This window comes from Eucyclogobius newberryi, unplaced genomic scaffold (genome assembly GCF_026437365.1).
Source record: "Eucyclogobius newberryi isolate DKJ021-1_F unplaced genomic scaffold, fEucNew1.0.hap1 SCAF_4, whole genome shotgun sequence".
NCBI classification, from domain to species: Eukaryota; Metazoa; Chordata; class Actinopteri; order Gobiiformes; family Gobiidae; genus Eucyclogobius; species Eucyclogobius newberryi.
Genome location: NW_027316056.1, coordinates 33,217,610 through 33,233,598, shown reverse-complemented (window position 1 = coordinate 33,233,598; position 15,989 = coordinate 33,217,610). Strand labels below are relative to the sequence as shown.

The 15,989-nt window shown below is 41.0% G+C and overlaps 1 protein-coding gene across 2 annotated transcripts in view; it reads right to left on the bottom strand.

Annotated features, from left to right (window-relative positions):
• fat1a (FAT atypical cadherin 1a) overlaps nt 1-15,989 on the bottom strand; it is a 115,970-nt gene that overhangs the window by 55,282 nt on the left and 44,699 nt on the right. Inside the window, exons 4-7 of one of the 2 annotated variants that reach the window (XM_072462567.1) lie at nt 9,454-9,840; nt 7,082-7,298; nt 5,951-6,019; nt 4,623-4,762 (exon numbers count right to left, since the gene is read on the bottom strand). In XM_072462567.1, the coding sequence (XP_072318668.1) occupies nt 4,623-4,762; nt 5,951-6,019; nt 7,082-7,298; nt 9,454-9,840 (813 nt within the window). The remainder of the gene's footprint in view (nt 1-4,622; nt 4,763-5,950; nt 6,020-7,081; nt 7,299-9,453; nt 9,841-15,989) is intronic. The other variant, XR_011930104.1, reaches the window with a different exon arrangement.

Genomic DNA, 15,989 nt, shown 5'->3' with positions numbered 1-15,989 from the left:
ATCAGACCCACAACGGCACTGTGGAAGCAACCACATGTGCAATGCCTTAAACCACTGCACCACCAGCAAACAAAGGAACCTTTTCAAGCTTTTCCATCTAATGTTTCCTGAATTGTTCACCTATTTAGCTTTGCAGTGGCATTTGCTAAAGAAACAGAGCGGTAGTGGAACAAAAGGCACACTAAATTACAGCGGGAATGTTTAAGTGCTCTCCAGAACCCCCTACCAGGTGGCAGCTCTTGGGCATGGGCAGGCGAAGGCCGGGCATTGGCACCGGGGCGCCCGTCGTGTTACCAAAACAGGATTAACACAGCCCACTGCCCACAGAGGTCCAGTGTTCTCATCCGCTCTGTGTCCAAACAGAATCATCGTCACCGTACCCCCGACATGCCCGGGCCAACGAGTGCGGATGTGAGGGGCGGAAATCACAGGAGAGGGGGAAGACAAAGAAGGAATACAGAGGAGGACTAGAAAAAGAAAGAAAACATTCCGAGGAGAGAGAAAATAGGGCAGTCTGTCTGGCAGCGTGCGGCCACATGACTTTGATTTGACGAACAGATAAAGCAGATTGGAAGCGTTCACGAGGTGCGCGGCGCGGGAGCGATTTGCCATGAAATTAGGCGCTGCTTGTCTCGATACGGGAATCGACTAAAATTCCGTTATGAGGTTAAGTAACAGTGATGTCGATATTGTTTTTTTAGATTTGTTTAGAGCGGTAAGAAAGTCTGTATCTTGTGGCGGTTGTGTGCATTCTGAACGCGATGAAAACACAAAATCTGGAAGTCTGGAAAGCGACATAAGTTAAACATTTTTGTCTTTGTGAAAATGTTCTACTTGGTCCACATGAGGATGTTTGGGCAGCAGATTCTCATGAAGTCAATCTGGTTGTCAAGCATAGCACACTCCCTGGTTACCGCTCATTCGACAAGTATTTCTGTCAAACACTTGCCTCCCGTGCGTTCACAAAGAGATGTCAAAAAACGCAAATGCTAATTAACGCCAACTAGCCTATGCTAATACAATACATGAGTGTTTTCTCGTAGGCAGTTTTGCGCGAAGACACTCTGAACAGTTTTGAAGTTCGTTGTATGCAAAATGGTTGTCGGTGCGGCCGGACCTGCTGGGAATCACCCCCGCCGCGTATCGGGCCCGTCGAATAGTTTAACCTTTGCATGCGATTAATTTGACTTAAAATGTCAGCGCTTGCAGGTTCGGAGAGGAGCGCTCAGATTAACGGCCTTTTAGGGATATTTTAGAACACTGATGTGGTTGTTCTAATTTAATACTGCAATTCATGTCAAGGTTCGAGGTCAGAGAAATTAAGCTTGATCTCATCTGGCTGCAGAGCGAATGCTTTTAGAAGTATGCAGCAGTCTTTTTTGTGCCAATTACATTTTAAGTTTTTGTACGATACTTTTAATTCAACCAGATTCTTTCATTCTTTAGTTTTATGTATTTCATTCTTATAAGAAGGAATGATAAAATAAACATTGTGCATGTCTGGAGTTATACAGACGTCTTGGAGATTCAAACTTGTGCATACTAGAGGCAGTAGTTTTTATCTTGCTTGTACTGAAACAAGTTAATCAGTTTATCGCAACTAACTGATTGTTGAAATAAGAATCAACTAATTAAGTAATGGGATAATCGTGGTCTTGACAATACACAGACTCCAAAACATGTCATGTGCTGAGAGAAGACGTTTTATGGTTTGGACAAAGAAAAAACGACATCAAAATGACACAAGAAACATTTACATTTAGAGTTCTTGTGGGGGAAAAAGTATTTTGTCTGTAAATACTCAGGACACTTCGGAAGTCCTCACTCTAGCTTCATCTGGAAAATTACCGTACTTTTCAGATTTTAAGCCGCTACTTTTTTCCCATGCTTTGAACCCTGCGGCCAATACAACGGTGCTCCTAATTTATAGATTCTTACTGCCTCCGGCCACCGGGGGGCACTCTAGAAGGAAGCGCAAGCATTTGACACACTGTAGAAGAAGACAATGGTCACTGTATTTTAAGTGTTTTATTACAATCAGACTCATATTCACAGAGAAATGAGTCTAATGAGGAAGTGAATCTAGACGCGGCGAAACGCAAAGACACGCGACATACGGCAATCTGCAGTTTAGAACCTGCCACAGTGAAATGAGACCTGACCCCTGCATCACTACTGTGGAACATATTTATATGTAAATATCTCATGTTACAACGTGGGCACCTGCGGCTTGTCGTCAGGTGACAGTTATATGTACAATTTCCTTTTTCTTTGTAAATCTCATTGACATGGCTTTTATTCAGGAGTGCTGTAAAGCCCGGAAATTAGTAAAAATCTCATTCTGATGGACAGGAATAGGGTCACGCGTAATTATATTTCGCAAGTGTGGGTGTTTTGAGGTTAGAAACAAACTTAATCAAACACTAATACTTTCTCAGATTTGGTCCAAGAAGCACGTCATAATTACTGTTGTGATCACATGCAATGGTTTTTATGTATTTATTTATTTGTCTATGGGAGTTTTTGTTTATCGGAGATCTTCTACTGAAAGTGTTTTTCAGACTTCCTATAAGTGATCTGTTCTGTTCTTCTGTATCTGCCTCTGTATCTTCCTGCGTTGCAACAATGAAATTTCCCCATGTGGGACAATAAAGGATTATCTTATCTTACGTACAGGTTTTTGTCTCGATGGACCTAAGCAGCTGGCATACGTTTTGGCCGCTGCCGAGAGTATTGAAAAACAAAAAATCGGAAAATATATGCATAACTATAAAGACACCATTGATCATTTTCCCAGCTGCTTCTTTTTCAGGGCGTGTTCCGAAACGATGTAGGTCCGTGTGGATGGGCTGCGCGGAGCCGGTGGAGGCGCTGATCCGGGCCCGGTGGAGCGCAGCGGCCGCGATGATGAAAGACTTCATTCATGCACAGTGACAACAAATAGAATCTTCTTTTTTTTTTTGCCAGCGACGGCTCTCTGATGCCGGCCCTTAGAGGACAATGGCCGATACATTTTGAATGCCACTGTCCCGTACGAGGCAAAATACCACGTAACCAGACGACCGAATCTTGCCGACAGGGCATGACCGACGAGACAAAAAAGACAAACACACACAGACATCTTGCGAGCTTTGGATGAGCTTTGGGTCTTTTATTGTCGCTCGCCATCGGGTTACGCGCACGAGATTAGATGGACGCGGTAATATATTTGACCGTATTGTTGGGAGCGCTTTGGAAGTATGTGAAATATCCCGCGTCAACTCCTGGCAGTTTGCGGTGACAAAAGTTTTCTCGCGTTACGGTGCGGCTTGAAGGCATTTTTCATCGTTGACAGTTCGAGGGTGTCGCCGGACAAAGACGGACGGCTTTTTCATTTCGGGGAGTGAAACGATGAAGGGGTTTCTCGCCGCAGAACGTACAGAATGAGTAAGGGATACAGAGAAGCAAAGTGGAGGCCGGAGGAGAATGTTGTTTTCCTAGAACTTACCTTTATTTTGAAGATCGTGGATGGGTAAAAAAGCAAAATAAAAGAGTATTCAAACCGGCGCAACTAAACCACTGCTTATTAACTTAAGTGTTCCCAAATGAAAACGGCAATGGATTTGTCACATGGCTGGGTCAAAATACACATCTAAATTTCTGTCTTTTTTAAATAAAATCCAAAAGACGAAGGAGACAAAAAATACGGAGGAAAATACTCAATCTTAAAAGGTTCAAGACTTATCTCCACCAAGCAAAAGAAACGTGATTCTGTCAAGTTTTAACAACAAAGACAATTCCTTAGTTCACCGGAAGCCAATCTCCATGAACCCTCCTCCACCATCAGGCGCCTTTAAATGATGTACCGTATTTTCTGCACTATAAGGCTCACTTAAAAGCCTTTCGTTTTCTCAAAAAACGACTGTGCGCCTTATAATCCAGTGCGCCTTATATATGGATTAATTCTGGTTGTGCTTACTGAACTCGGAGCGATTTTGTGTGGTGCATGTTTTGTTTCGCTTTATGCGCCTTATAGTGCGGAAAATACGGTCAAGACAATTCAATGTATTGGTCTTCAATTTTTCAACATTTCTTACACTCAAATCAAGCTAACGTACATAATGCTAAAACATCAAGCTAGTCGTTTTCAAGCAATGAGTAAACCGTGGTATGTAAAAAAAGTTAGGCGTAAATACATGGCTAATGCACAATATGTCCTTCTGTTGTTCGCAATTACCGTATTTTCTGGACTTTAAGTCGCACCGGAGTATAAGTCGCACCAGCCAAAAAACATATATAAGTTGCACTGGAGTATGAAGTGTGAAAATAACAAATAATATCACATATAAGTCAAGTAGAAGTAGAAGTATATACGTATAAATATTAAGTATAAGTCGCATGCCGGCCAAACTTTGAAAAAAGGTGCAACTTATAGTCCGGAAAATACGGTACTCAATATTTCCATCTCTCGATCTGTCGATTCAAACCGCCTCCAAGGATAAAACGTTCTTTTCTGTCCTTGGTGTGCGTGCCCGAGCGGACAAAGCGCACTGCAAATCACTCGTTACTCGAGTACTGCCCGCTGCTAGATCTTATGAAGGGGAAAGCAGCTCATCAACATGTTTCATTAGCGTTTCAATTACCTGGGTGGTGACAGTCCGATTCCCATCCGAGGCCTCCACTGTCAGGTTGTAATTTGATTTCTGCTCGGCGTCCAGGGGCCTCGCGACGATCAGGGTTCCGCTGGCCTTGCCCACGTCAAAGCGGCTGTCATAGTTGCCACCTGCCAAGTGATTTTTTTTTTTTTCAGAAGAAATAAGACAAAAGATTAGACTGGTAGATTGTGCTGCAAGGGGTTATTCAAACATGGAAATGGAGGGAGCGATGAGCACGGTGCAAACAGTGATATTGGAGTGCGCTGACACCGATGGTTCACATCTAGCTGCGTTCGATAAGCTACAGAATGTCGCACCAGCTGAAGGATCTGGTTTTGTGCTACAAATGGATCAAATGTAAGAAGGAATTACCGAGGGCATTGAATGGAATGACAGTCAGATGACAAGCGCATGACACTTTCAAATTATACATTATATTCAATTACATTATATACAAAGAACACTAAGAAACACTAAGAATGGAAAAAGGGACAAAATAAGTGCCAAAAAGTAGCATTTTTCAATAGGACAAAAGGAAAACAATTCTAAAATAAAAGAATAACTCCCAAACAAACCAAAATATGTATGGAATAAAAATAATCATATAGAAATAATAATACAAAAGAGAATAACTGCCATTTTTTTTAATCTAAAACCCTCCTGTAAACTAAAAAAAAAGAAAAAACATTAATAAAATAATAACTCCCAAACAAACACAAACATGTATTTAATAAAAATAAAAAATACAATAATAATAATTTAAAAAAGAAAATAACTGCCCCCCCCCCCAAAAAAAAATCAAAAATCCTCATGTAAATTTAAAAAAAGAGAAAAAAAAAGCAGAGAAAAGACATTTAAGAAAATGTCAAAAATGAAACAAAACAAAATAAGAAGTACACGATAATGTGGAAACAGGTAATAACGGCTCAAGCTGAATTAATCAGCAAAATACGACCCAGAATAATCCTGGTGCATTCTGATGCCAGCGAACAGACACGCTATTGTTTGCCCAACCTTTTCATTGCGCAACAGCCATCGCATGCAATTACCAGCAAGCGCCAAAGTACGGAGATCAAATACTCCGAAAACACAAAGGACAAGACAAAAAAAAAAAAGAAAAGACACTGTAGGATGAGCCCGCCTTAATTCGCAGCATCTCGCAAGCATTCGAATCGTGGCGTGAAATAAATGTTTACGACACAGGGAACAGGGGGCACTGGATACATGAGATTATGGGATGGTCTGTGTCGGGGGGGGGGGGGGGGGGGACACGAGCACTGCTTTATGTGGAGGAGGTGGTCCCAACAGACTTCTACCTTCGGCGGTACAGTTGTGGTCGCAAGCCATCTGCAGGATGTAAAAAAGCTCAGAGTCCTCGGTGGCGTCTAGCGCACACGGCATTCCAATGAGAAGAGAGAGAGAGTCGACAGTGAGAGATTGATTAGAGGAGGAGATAAAAGAGGGCGAGGAGAAAAGGTGAGAACACACGTTTAGGGGTTAACGTTAGCGCAGCGGTCGTCGTGTTAAAAGTACATGTGAGAGACGATAGATCGCACTAGGGAGCTACACGCGGGGCAAGCTGAGGGTTTTACGACTAAAGCAAAGGTTTGAACTCCATCGATCGACGCTGTAGTCCAGGGATGTCCAGATGATCAGGATAATCGATAATCGGGATTATTCGGGTCATAATATAATCGTGAGAACCAAAAAATTATAAGCGGGACGGGAAGTTTAGAAGCAAAATTAGGCCCTTTGTGTTCAATATGTGTACCGTATTTTCCGGACTATAAGTTGCACCTTTTTTCATAGTTTTGGCCGGGGTGCGACATATACTTATATACTTATACTCCGGAGCAACTTATATGTGATATTACTTGTTATTTTCACACTTGCAACAGCATTTTATACTCCAGTGCGACTTATACATGTTTTTTTCTTCTTTATTACCGTATTGTCCGGAAAATAAGATCTTATCTTATTTTCCGGACAATAAGTTGCACCTTTTTTCATAGTTCTGGCCGGGGTGCGACTTATACTTGTATTTATACTTATATACTTAGACTCCAGAGCGACTTATTTGTGATATTATTTGTTATTTTCACACTTGCAACCGCATTTCATACTCCAGAGCAACTTATATATGTTTTTTTTTTACTATGACTTGTAGTCCGGAAAATACGGTGGTCGAAAAAGTCAAACTAAATGTTTTTTTTCTGGCTGTTTTTATCAAATTTAACTTTATTTTGTCTTTCTATCTTTCTATTTTGTCCACTTGAGGAACAGTAACATGTCAGTCCTCGGGAATGAAAGAAAATGAAAGACTGTTGTGCCACAGTCTCGATAATCGCAAAATAATCGTTAAATCGCAATGTTTATTTACTAAAACGTGATATCGTGACATCCGTACAGCCTACAACAGAGCACGGGCGTTTATACACAAGACGCACCTGTGATCTCGAACCACACGGGCAGCTCGGACGACTCCGTGGCGACGACGCCGACCATGTGCGCCACGGGGTCGCTCTCCATGACCGAGAAGGTGAAGGGCGACTCCTCGAACTGCAGCGGGGCGGAGTCGGCCGGGATCTTGGGCCTCGGGATCCACTCGATGTGCAGGCGGCACGTGGACGACTTCTGGGGGCGCCCGTTGTCCACCGCTTTTATCTGCGGGAAAAAAACGAATCGTCAAGGCGATGGAGCGACAACAGCATGATCAAAGATACATATTATGACTTTGTGAAGGCGACAGGGTTAAAACCACGATTTAGACATTAAATTCGCTTATTTGAAGGTGCTGTGACTGATTTTTACTTTCTTCAAACAATGTCACTAGTTTATTTTATTTTGTATTAAATTAACAAAACAACAGTCACAAAACAAAACTAAAATATTTACACATATTTACAAAGTAACATTGATACATTATAAATAGGAGGATAAATAAAATAAATAAAATAAATAAAATAAATAAAATAAATAAAATAAATAAAATAAATAAAATAAATAAAATAAATAAAATAAATAAAAAACAACACCAGTATTTCAATGTGTTTTAGTAGGCCATATGTTTATTTCCAAAATTATTTAATTTATTTATGAAAATGTGTATTATTATTATTTTTTATCATTATTATTATATTTTTTTTTTAATTAATATATTTATTATAGATTTATTTTACATATGTCATCCATTGTTATATATATAAAATTTCAATCGTTATTTTGTCCATCACAATTGTTTATATTTAATTTTAATTTAGTCAACAAAGTCATTAGTTTGCAGTGGTCCAAATGCCTTTTAAGCATTTTAATTGGTCAACATTAAGCGTTTATAGACACTTTTCACAGATTTCAGAGCCCAGGGCAAAGTTTGTCATCACTGTACTAACTGTGGCAAACAAACATTAGCATTCTAACAGTGCGATATTAGACGCACGCAGGTCTCATTTTGACCCTAAAAGGAATAAACTGCACCTGTGCTGGCTTAATTACATGAAAAGTCTGAATTACACCAAAACGTGACAGAAACATCTCTCCAGGTTCAAAAAATCATCACAAAGCACAGTTTATAATTTGTTTCTGAACCAATTCTGTCGTCTTAAAAATGAACACGCAAAAAGAACATTTTCATTGACGTTTGGTTGTTCCAGAATGATTACTTTTTACCAGCTTTATTCAGACAGAACTGTACTTTCCACCCACTTTCACCTGTTAACTTTGGACCAATCACAGATCACAATTACGAAAGGCGTGTAATTTGGAACGAAGCGTGTTCTGTAAAGCACATTGTTGCGATTCGGTCTTTTGTGAGGAAAACGGTACCTTGGGAAATGGGACATACATTACGTTTCATTAACCGCTGTATCGATGCGAACGCGGGCGGAGCGGTGACGGAAGCCGATTCGCTGTCGCGCGCGTTCGTTTTCTAATAACCCCCCGACAGCTCGGCGAACACAAAGCGCGCCGCGGTTTGACACTTTCTTAATGGCACCGGTGTGACAAATGGCAGAGCTTCTTACGGTAAATCTTGACGGAACGGCAATAAAGATTATTCAAATACTATACGCCAGTCGCTGAGTGTTTTTCTCTGGGTGATAAACCGCCGTACTGCGTGTAGATAAGTGTAGTACTGAACGCCACATAGTAACAGTACATAATAACAGCTAAGAGTACCGGTAATGAAAGGAAAAAATATGGTACTTAATAGCTTTTTAATGTACTTTTTGGGGTGCGCCAAAATATCAAAATGTCAATATATCACGATACTACATTTGGTGATACAGTATCGATATCGTGGGCTGCTGTATCGGTATATCAACGTGAGTAATTTTTGGTATATCTTCCCGACAGCGCTACAATTGTGCTGCTTGTTTGAAGAAAGGTGTGACGTTTTGATGATTAAAACTTCAAAAAAAATAAAAATGTTAAAATGTATTGGGTTCTTTAACAAATAGTGATAGATATCCTAGAACACCACGACTGATAAATCGATCGCCGCGTATATCGCAAAATCGTGGTATTGTCGTATTGTGCGCCGCGTATCGTGACGGACCTTGCGATTCCCAGTCCTACTACTTTTTGGGGTGTATATTTTAGGAGATTTTCAGTTAACTCTGAAATACAATGGGTAAATCTTAAAATAATCGTGTTCTAGTTTAGTAATTTTCGTGTTTTAACCGTGAGTTTGGGAACACTGGAAACATGATAGAACATTGAACAGAGAAACCTTTTTTCCAGACTCGATGATTATTATTTCTATGAATCGTTACTTCTGGTGCAGTATAAATCCAATATAAATCCAATATAAAACACTACGCACCGTGAGGATGTCGTATTCTCCGGCGGACGAGAACTTCTTGGACGACACCAGCCCGGTCTTGGGTTCGATGAAGAACTTCCCGGGCTCGTCCCCGTCGTCGATGCTGTACGAGATCTCCGCGTTCGGCCCGTGGTCCCGGTCCGACGCGATGACCCGGTACACGGGCTCCCTCTTGGCGGCGCGCTCCTTCTCCGGGCGCTCCTTCTCCGGGCGCTCTCGCTCCTTCTCTAGGCGCTCTCGCTCCTTCTCCGGACGCTCGCGCTCCGGAAGCTTAATCTTGTAGATCTTCTCCAGGAACAGCGGGCGGTTGTCGTTCTCGTCCAGGACTTTGACGATGATGCGCACAGTGGTGGATTTGGGTGGGACGCCGTGGTCAGTGACGGTCACCTGAAGAAAACAAGAATAGTGTAGGGATTAGATAGAGGTCCTGTGACTTTTGACCCTTTTTAATCGTTCGGGTAAAGTTCAGGGGGGGGGGAATCACAAATGCGTCAATGAAGTAGTCGAGAAAAGCAAGGTTTCTGTATTACCATATTTCCGGACTATAAGTTGAAAAGGATTTGATTGTTTTGGCCGGGGTGCAACTTATACTCAAGAAGTTAACTTTAGAAGTGACACAGAGGAAGAAGAATTTAGTGGATTTAGTGATTTGGGGTAAAACTGATGCTGAATACAAGGCCAAGTTGCAAGTCAGATCTGTGGAAAAGGGGCCCAGTTCACAATAACAATAACAATAATTTTAGAGCAATAAAACACCCACAATGTAATATATAGCCATAGAAAAGTGTAATGCCGTATTGTGCAACATATCAACTAAGATCGTAACAACTAAGACCTCCAGCAGGTGGCGCACAGGGGCTCTTTTCACCTTTATTTTTTTCCACACCTATACGAACTCCGTGGCGACCAGTGCGTGAACTCGCCGTATTACATCTGTGCACATTGTTGCCTGCTGTGAGCGTGGAAACAGCAGCTTGTGTGTCTGTTAGCCCGGCAACGGCGCTAATTATTTTTAATTAGCAGCACTTTTTCCCCCATTGTGTCGGCGCTGGCTGCAAACACTGCTGTTCCGCGTCAAAGGGCTGGTGCTCAACGTGAAATATGACATTTAGTTGCAAAAAATGTACAAAAAACACGTGCGTATTTGCTTTCTGTTTCTGTCGTGATGCTAAAATATGCTAAGCTAATGTAGCGTCGCTTTGTCTCAAATACAAATACAGGGCTACACTCATTTAAAGCCATATTTACCTTTTGTTGATGTTGCTAATATTGCGTTAAATGTGCAAAACCAATCTTTAGAAAACTCCATTTCCATTTAATTTGTATTTATTCTGAATACAAGCTGTTTATCTGCTGTAGTCGCGCATTTATGTATTTATACTTTTTATTTAATGTGTGCAAATTAAGCTATCACTCACAATCTTAAGCTAACTTAATTTCCATCTAAAACCACAACAGAGTTACGCTTTTACCTTTTTTCTAACGTACATAAATGGATGTGCTAAAGTAATTCAAAACCTTATTTGCATCCTGTTGATAATACAAATATTGACTTTTAGCGCATGCAAATCATCATCGCTCAGCCAACCTCAACCAAACATCATTTCCAGCTGAAAAAAAAAACACTTTAGAGAATGGTTACAGTGATTTTTTTGTGTTCCATTTCTGCGTAAGTGCGACGGTCGTTCAAAACCATCTGCTAAGTGCTTCTCCGGAACAGTCAGGGGCCCGGGACGCGGCTCACACCGTTCGCTAAAATTATGTTGTTTTGTTGTGTGTGTTCTGTTTTTTTTTTTGCACTGGGTTTGCAGCTGTCCGGGCTCTTCAAACGCTGCGATTTAATTAACCGGGATGAGAAGAAGCGCGGCGTGGATGCCCCTCAACGAGACGGCGTGTTGGCGTGCGAAACAAACGCTGTGCCAGCGCCGGTCTTCCGCGCGACGGCCGGGGCCACGTACCGTTTAACGCGCCCCCAAAGGCGGTGGAGCTAATAAATTGAGATGATTAAAAATGCAATTCCTCCGAGTATTCTTCTGCAGTTACGTCGCTCGTTTCAACAAATTACCCATCGCCGCGTTCGGAACTCTACCTTTTTTAATTAAACAAACTGCGCTAAAGACGCGCTAGCCCGGAGGGACGCTACAATCGCGCCGCACTATCCGTCTCGGCGGCCATTTTGGTTTGATTATTCTTTTATTATATTATCATGGTAATAGTGACAAAAAAGATACTTAACGTGTAGTAGCTAATTAGTAAATATGTGGGATCTGTACATGTAAACGACGCAATAAATTTCAATCAATAAAGGCGCAAAATCAGTGTTTTTATCATTGATTTGAGCCCGGGTGGCCCACTTTGGAACGCGGTCTCTGGCCTCAATAGCAACCAGAATAAAAAAAACAACAACGGCCCAGTCGCCAACGTGTAGTTATAACACCAAATCGTTAGCATTTGGTACGAGCCAGCTTTACTTTCCTCACATTTATACGTTTTAACGTTTTGAGGTTTTGGGTATTTTAATGTTTGAGCTTTGGGGTATTTCTTATATCAAGACATAAATGTTTAAATCAAATTCCCATTCAACCCTGCCACAGAAATTGAAGTTTTTATGTTCCCAGGAAAAAAATGGGACATGCTAATGCTTAAAGTAGCCTTCATAATACCAATAAAAAAGTATCTCAAGCTGCCAAAACGGAGGCCAACGTGTAGTAGCGTTAGCATCTGGTAGTAGCCAGCTTTACTTTCCTCACATTTGTACGTTTTAAGTTTTGAGTTTCTAGGTATTTCTATTCTCTCCAGGCAAAAGGGCGACCGCTGCTCAATATCAAAGAGTTCAAAGACATAAATGTTTAAATCAAATTCCCATTTAACCCAGAAACTTGACTAAGACGCTTTTATATTCCCAAGAAAAAAATGGGACATGCTAATGCTAAACGTAGCCTACATAACACCACTAAAAAGTATCCCAAGCTGCCGAAACGTGCCGCTCGATAAGTCAACACTCCTCAAACGGCGTCTTCCGACCCATCTGCGGGGGCGTCGATGAAGGGGCGACATCTGCCACTCGCTCGTACGCGCTCTCGTGGCTCTAATGACTGAGGAGCCGGTGTACATTTTGTTTGCCTCCGACATTTCAAAGGGTTTTCTGGGGGCGCTCGGGTTGTTTACGCGCTGCCGAGTTTTAAACGTGGCGGCGAACACTTGGCCCGGCGCGCGTTGCAGATGGATCACGCCCATGTGGCAATGGCTCTTTAATTACGAAGGCGTGGTTACGTATGGACGGCGTTTTCCTGGCCGTGTTTATTGCGCGCTTTTTGAGTGAGTAAAACGCGTCCAGATGCCTGCTTTGGGGTACAGTTTGTGCGTCTATAAAGATTCTATATACAGTAGATGCTGTGAAGAGAGGTGGCGCCAACTGAGGCTGGCATCACATGTGTTAAAAGTGCTGTTTAAAGGGGACGTGCTGTGGAATCAACTTTAATGGGTTCATCGCTTTTTGTTTGTTTGCTCGTCATTTGCAAGTCAATGTTTTAGTTTGATTGATTCGTGAGTGTCTTGTCTGTTGTTTGTTACGGGGAAATGCCGCTATGAAGAGGCGGGGCTTGTACGTTGGCTTGTTATTGTTGCTGTGTATGAAACTGTAATTGTATTTTGTGTGGGGCGACTTTTGACATCTGTCCCGCGACTGAAGATGAAAGCTAGCATTGTAACTAGCCACGTAAATGTTGATTAATATGCACTGTCCCTGAAGTAAATAAAATAAATAAAATAAATAAAATAAATAAAATAAATAAAATAAATAAAATAAATAAAATAAATAAAATATAATGACATAGCTGACATAGAAAAAATAAATTAAATAAATAAATTAAATAATAAATAAATTAAATAATAATAAATTAAATAAAATAGTTCAGCAGTTTTGAACTGGCAGTCAATGGACCTCTTACTAAGCCTCTAAAACTAAGGCATTTTAGATCAATATTGCTGTTTACAATGGACAAGATGTAAAATGATGAGCAACTTCAGTTATAAATCAATGTCAAGTCACTGAAAAAAGGGATCTCACGTCTCCTTTAAGCCCTTTAACTAAAATGTCATCGAGTGGCTGTTTAATGTAAATATAGACTGCAGTAACACACCCTAAAAGCTTGTTATCCATTTCAACACCATCATTTGATATCTGATTGAAGTAATAATTAGCCGCTTTCGAGTAGCCAAACAGTCAAAGATCGGATGTCTTTATGCCCGCTCCAAGGCCGAACGCAAGGCCGGCGTGCCAAGCGCTGGGACAGGTGCCAGCCGCCAGATGTGATGCTTCTATTGACTTCTCCTTCGCCGCGGTAACGATCTCTTTACAGTCCCAGAGCTGGCTCCTGAACGTATCCCGGCATGTCCCTCTGCTGCTATTTACCCACCCCCTTCTTCCTGTGCTCGGCCCTCTCATCCTGCCGCTCCGGGCCCACAGTCCAACGGCCTCCGGGGCAGCTCGGGTTTTTCTCACATTCCCCCGCCCTCCCGCCCCGCCCCGCCCGCTTTCTGTCTTTTCACACGGGCACACGACTCCCCCTGCCCCCCACCCGGCTCGTCGTAAAAGCGGCCGGTCGCCTGGGCTCGCACCCCCTCCTCCGCCTCCTCTCAGGCATTTGGAGTAAACAATGCTGACACAGCCCCCTCGTCTTAATTGATCCACATGTTCCGCTTGGCCCCACATGTTCAGAAGCTTCCTCTGCTCCACGAGACGCGAGAACAAAATGGTGAGAGGAGCAAACTGCACCGGGGAATCAATACAGCAACGCCAGGATTGTGTCCGAAAGGAGCTGTGAAAACCTATGCCAAGTTACGATAAGGTTAAAGTGCACAAGACAGATGTTCATGTTGGTCTAATTGTTGAACCCAATTCTAAAAAGAAATCATCAAAACACAATTCCATCCAACGTGAAGAGGTAGTTTAATTTTTCTGACATTTTTCCAACATTAATTCAGGGGGGCAAAGGCTTCTAAGCTTTGGCCCTTGTTTACAGAATGGTTGCTACATCACAGTCATGGAATTACCCCGACGTACCTCTAATATACATGTCCAAAGTAAAACTAAAACAAAGTCACAGAAATGTTTAACTAGGTAAGATATTTAGTACAATCTTAGATATAATGATGTTACCTACATTTTACACATGCACATTAATCTAAATGACAAGCAGTGTATGAAAATAGACAGTGGTTTGTTACGTGACTAAAAATGGACTCAATTACAAGTACAAGTACTGCTGCCAAATATTTAAGTAGTTAAAGTAAAATACTTAAGTGAAAGTAAAAAGTATGTATTTTTAACAGTTTCAGTATTATTTTAGATCAGTTTTTTTTAATGTAAAACTTGAAAAAAGCAGAATTATATTGTTTTAAACTGCAATCAGCAAATTCCGAGATTTTTTACTTTTTAAAAAAGTAAAAAACGAGTTTACTTAAGTACCATATTTTCCGGACTATAAGTCGCACCTTTTTCATAGTTTTGGCCGGGGTGCGACTTACACTTATATTTATACTTATATACTTATACTCCGGAGCAACTTATATGTGATATTATTTGTAATTTTCACACTTGCAACTGCATTTCATACTCCAGTGCGACTTATATATGTTTTTTTCTTCTCTATAATGCATTTTTTGGCTGGTGCGACTTATAGTCAGGAAAATACGTTAACTAACTTGAATGTTTTTCTGTACTTCAAACTCTGTGTATTAATATCCTAAAGACCTGCCGGTGTAAGATGGCTTTTTAATTCATACATATATACTTTTTATAAATGTAACAACCAACTAAACCTCCTGCTGGATTGTGATTCCTTTGGAGACACAGTTGTTTTCCGCTCGGACGTCATCATATTTGGGTCAAAAGTGACTACACTTGACCTTCCCTTCAGGCTGGACAGAATGACCTCAAAACAATTGTATGATTAATTGAAGAAATTCCTCTTGTTAGCGGCCAATAAAGCAAAGTGCAGTTCGCATTTGCTCTTTTCATTCATGTACTTTGGTCATTTTGTGTGGTCATCTATCAAACCAGTGGGTCAATTTTCATACAATATGTGCCCTTTGTTGTGGTTTGCTTTCATCATTTATTCTAATTTACCTATAAATTGTAGTCCAACAGCACGAGTGGGGCTTTTTCTCAGTGTTTTTATATTTTACAAGGCTTATTTTTCATCTTTCAGTTCAATACACGTTCGGACTTTTTATGTTTATGTATAATTTGACACATTTTGACACATTTCCACGTGTTTTTAGTCGTGCAAACTTAATTTTTTTCTTTTGTTTCTGCTTGTGGCTGAAAAATAACATAATGTTTAGTGTAAGCATTGTAACTTCACTTTGCTTTTTTGAATTTACCTTGTATCAGTCTAAAACCTATTAGCCCCTGAACAATTATTAAACATGACAAAGGCAGGCGTGCCGACAGAAAGGCTTTAATAAAACTGTACTGTGGCATTCCTGCAGCACATTTACTTATTAGGATTTAATGCGTTTAATGACAAACT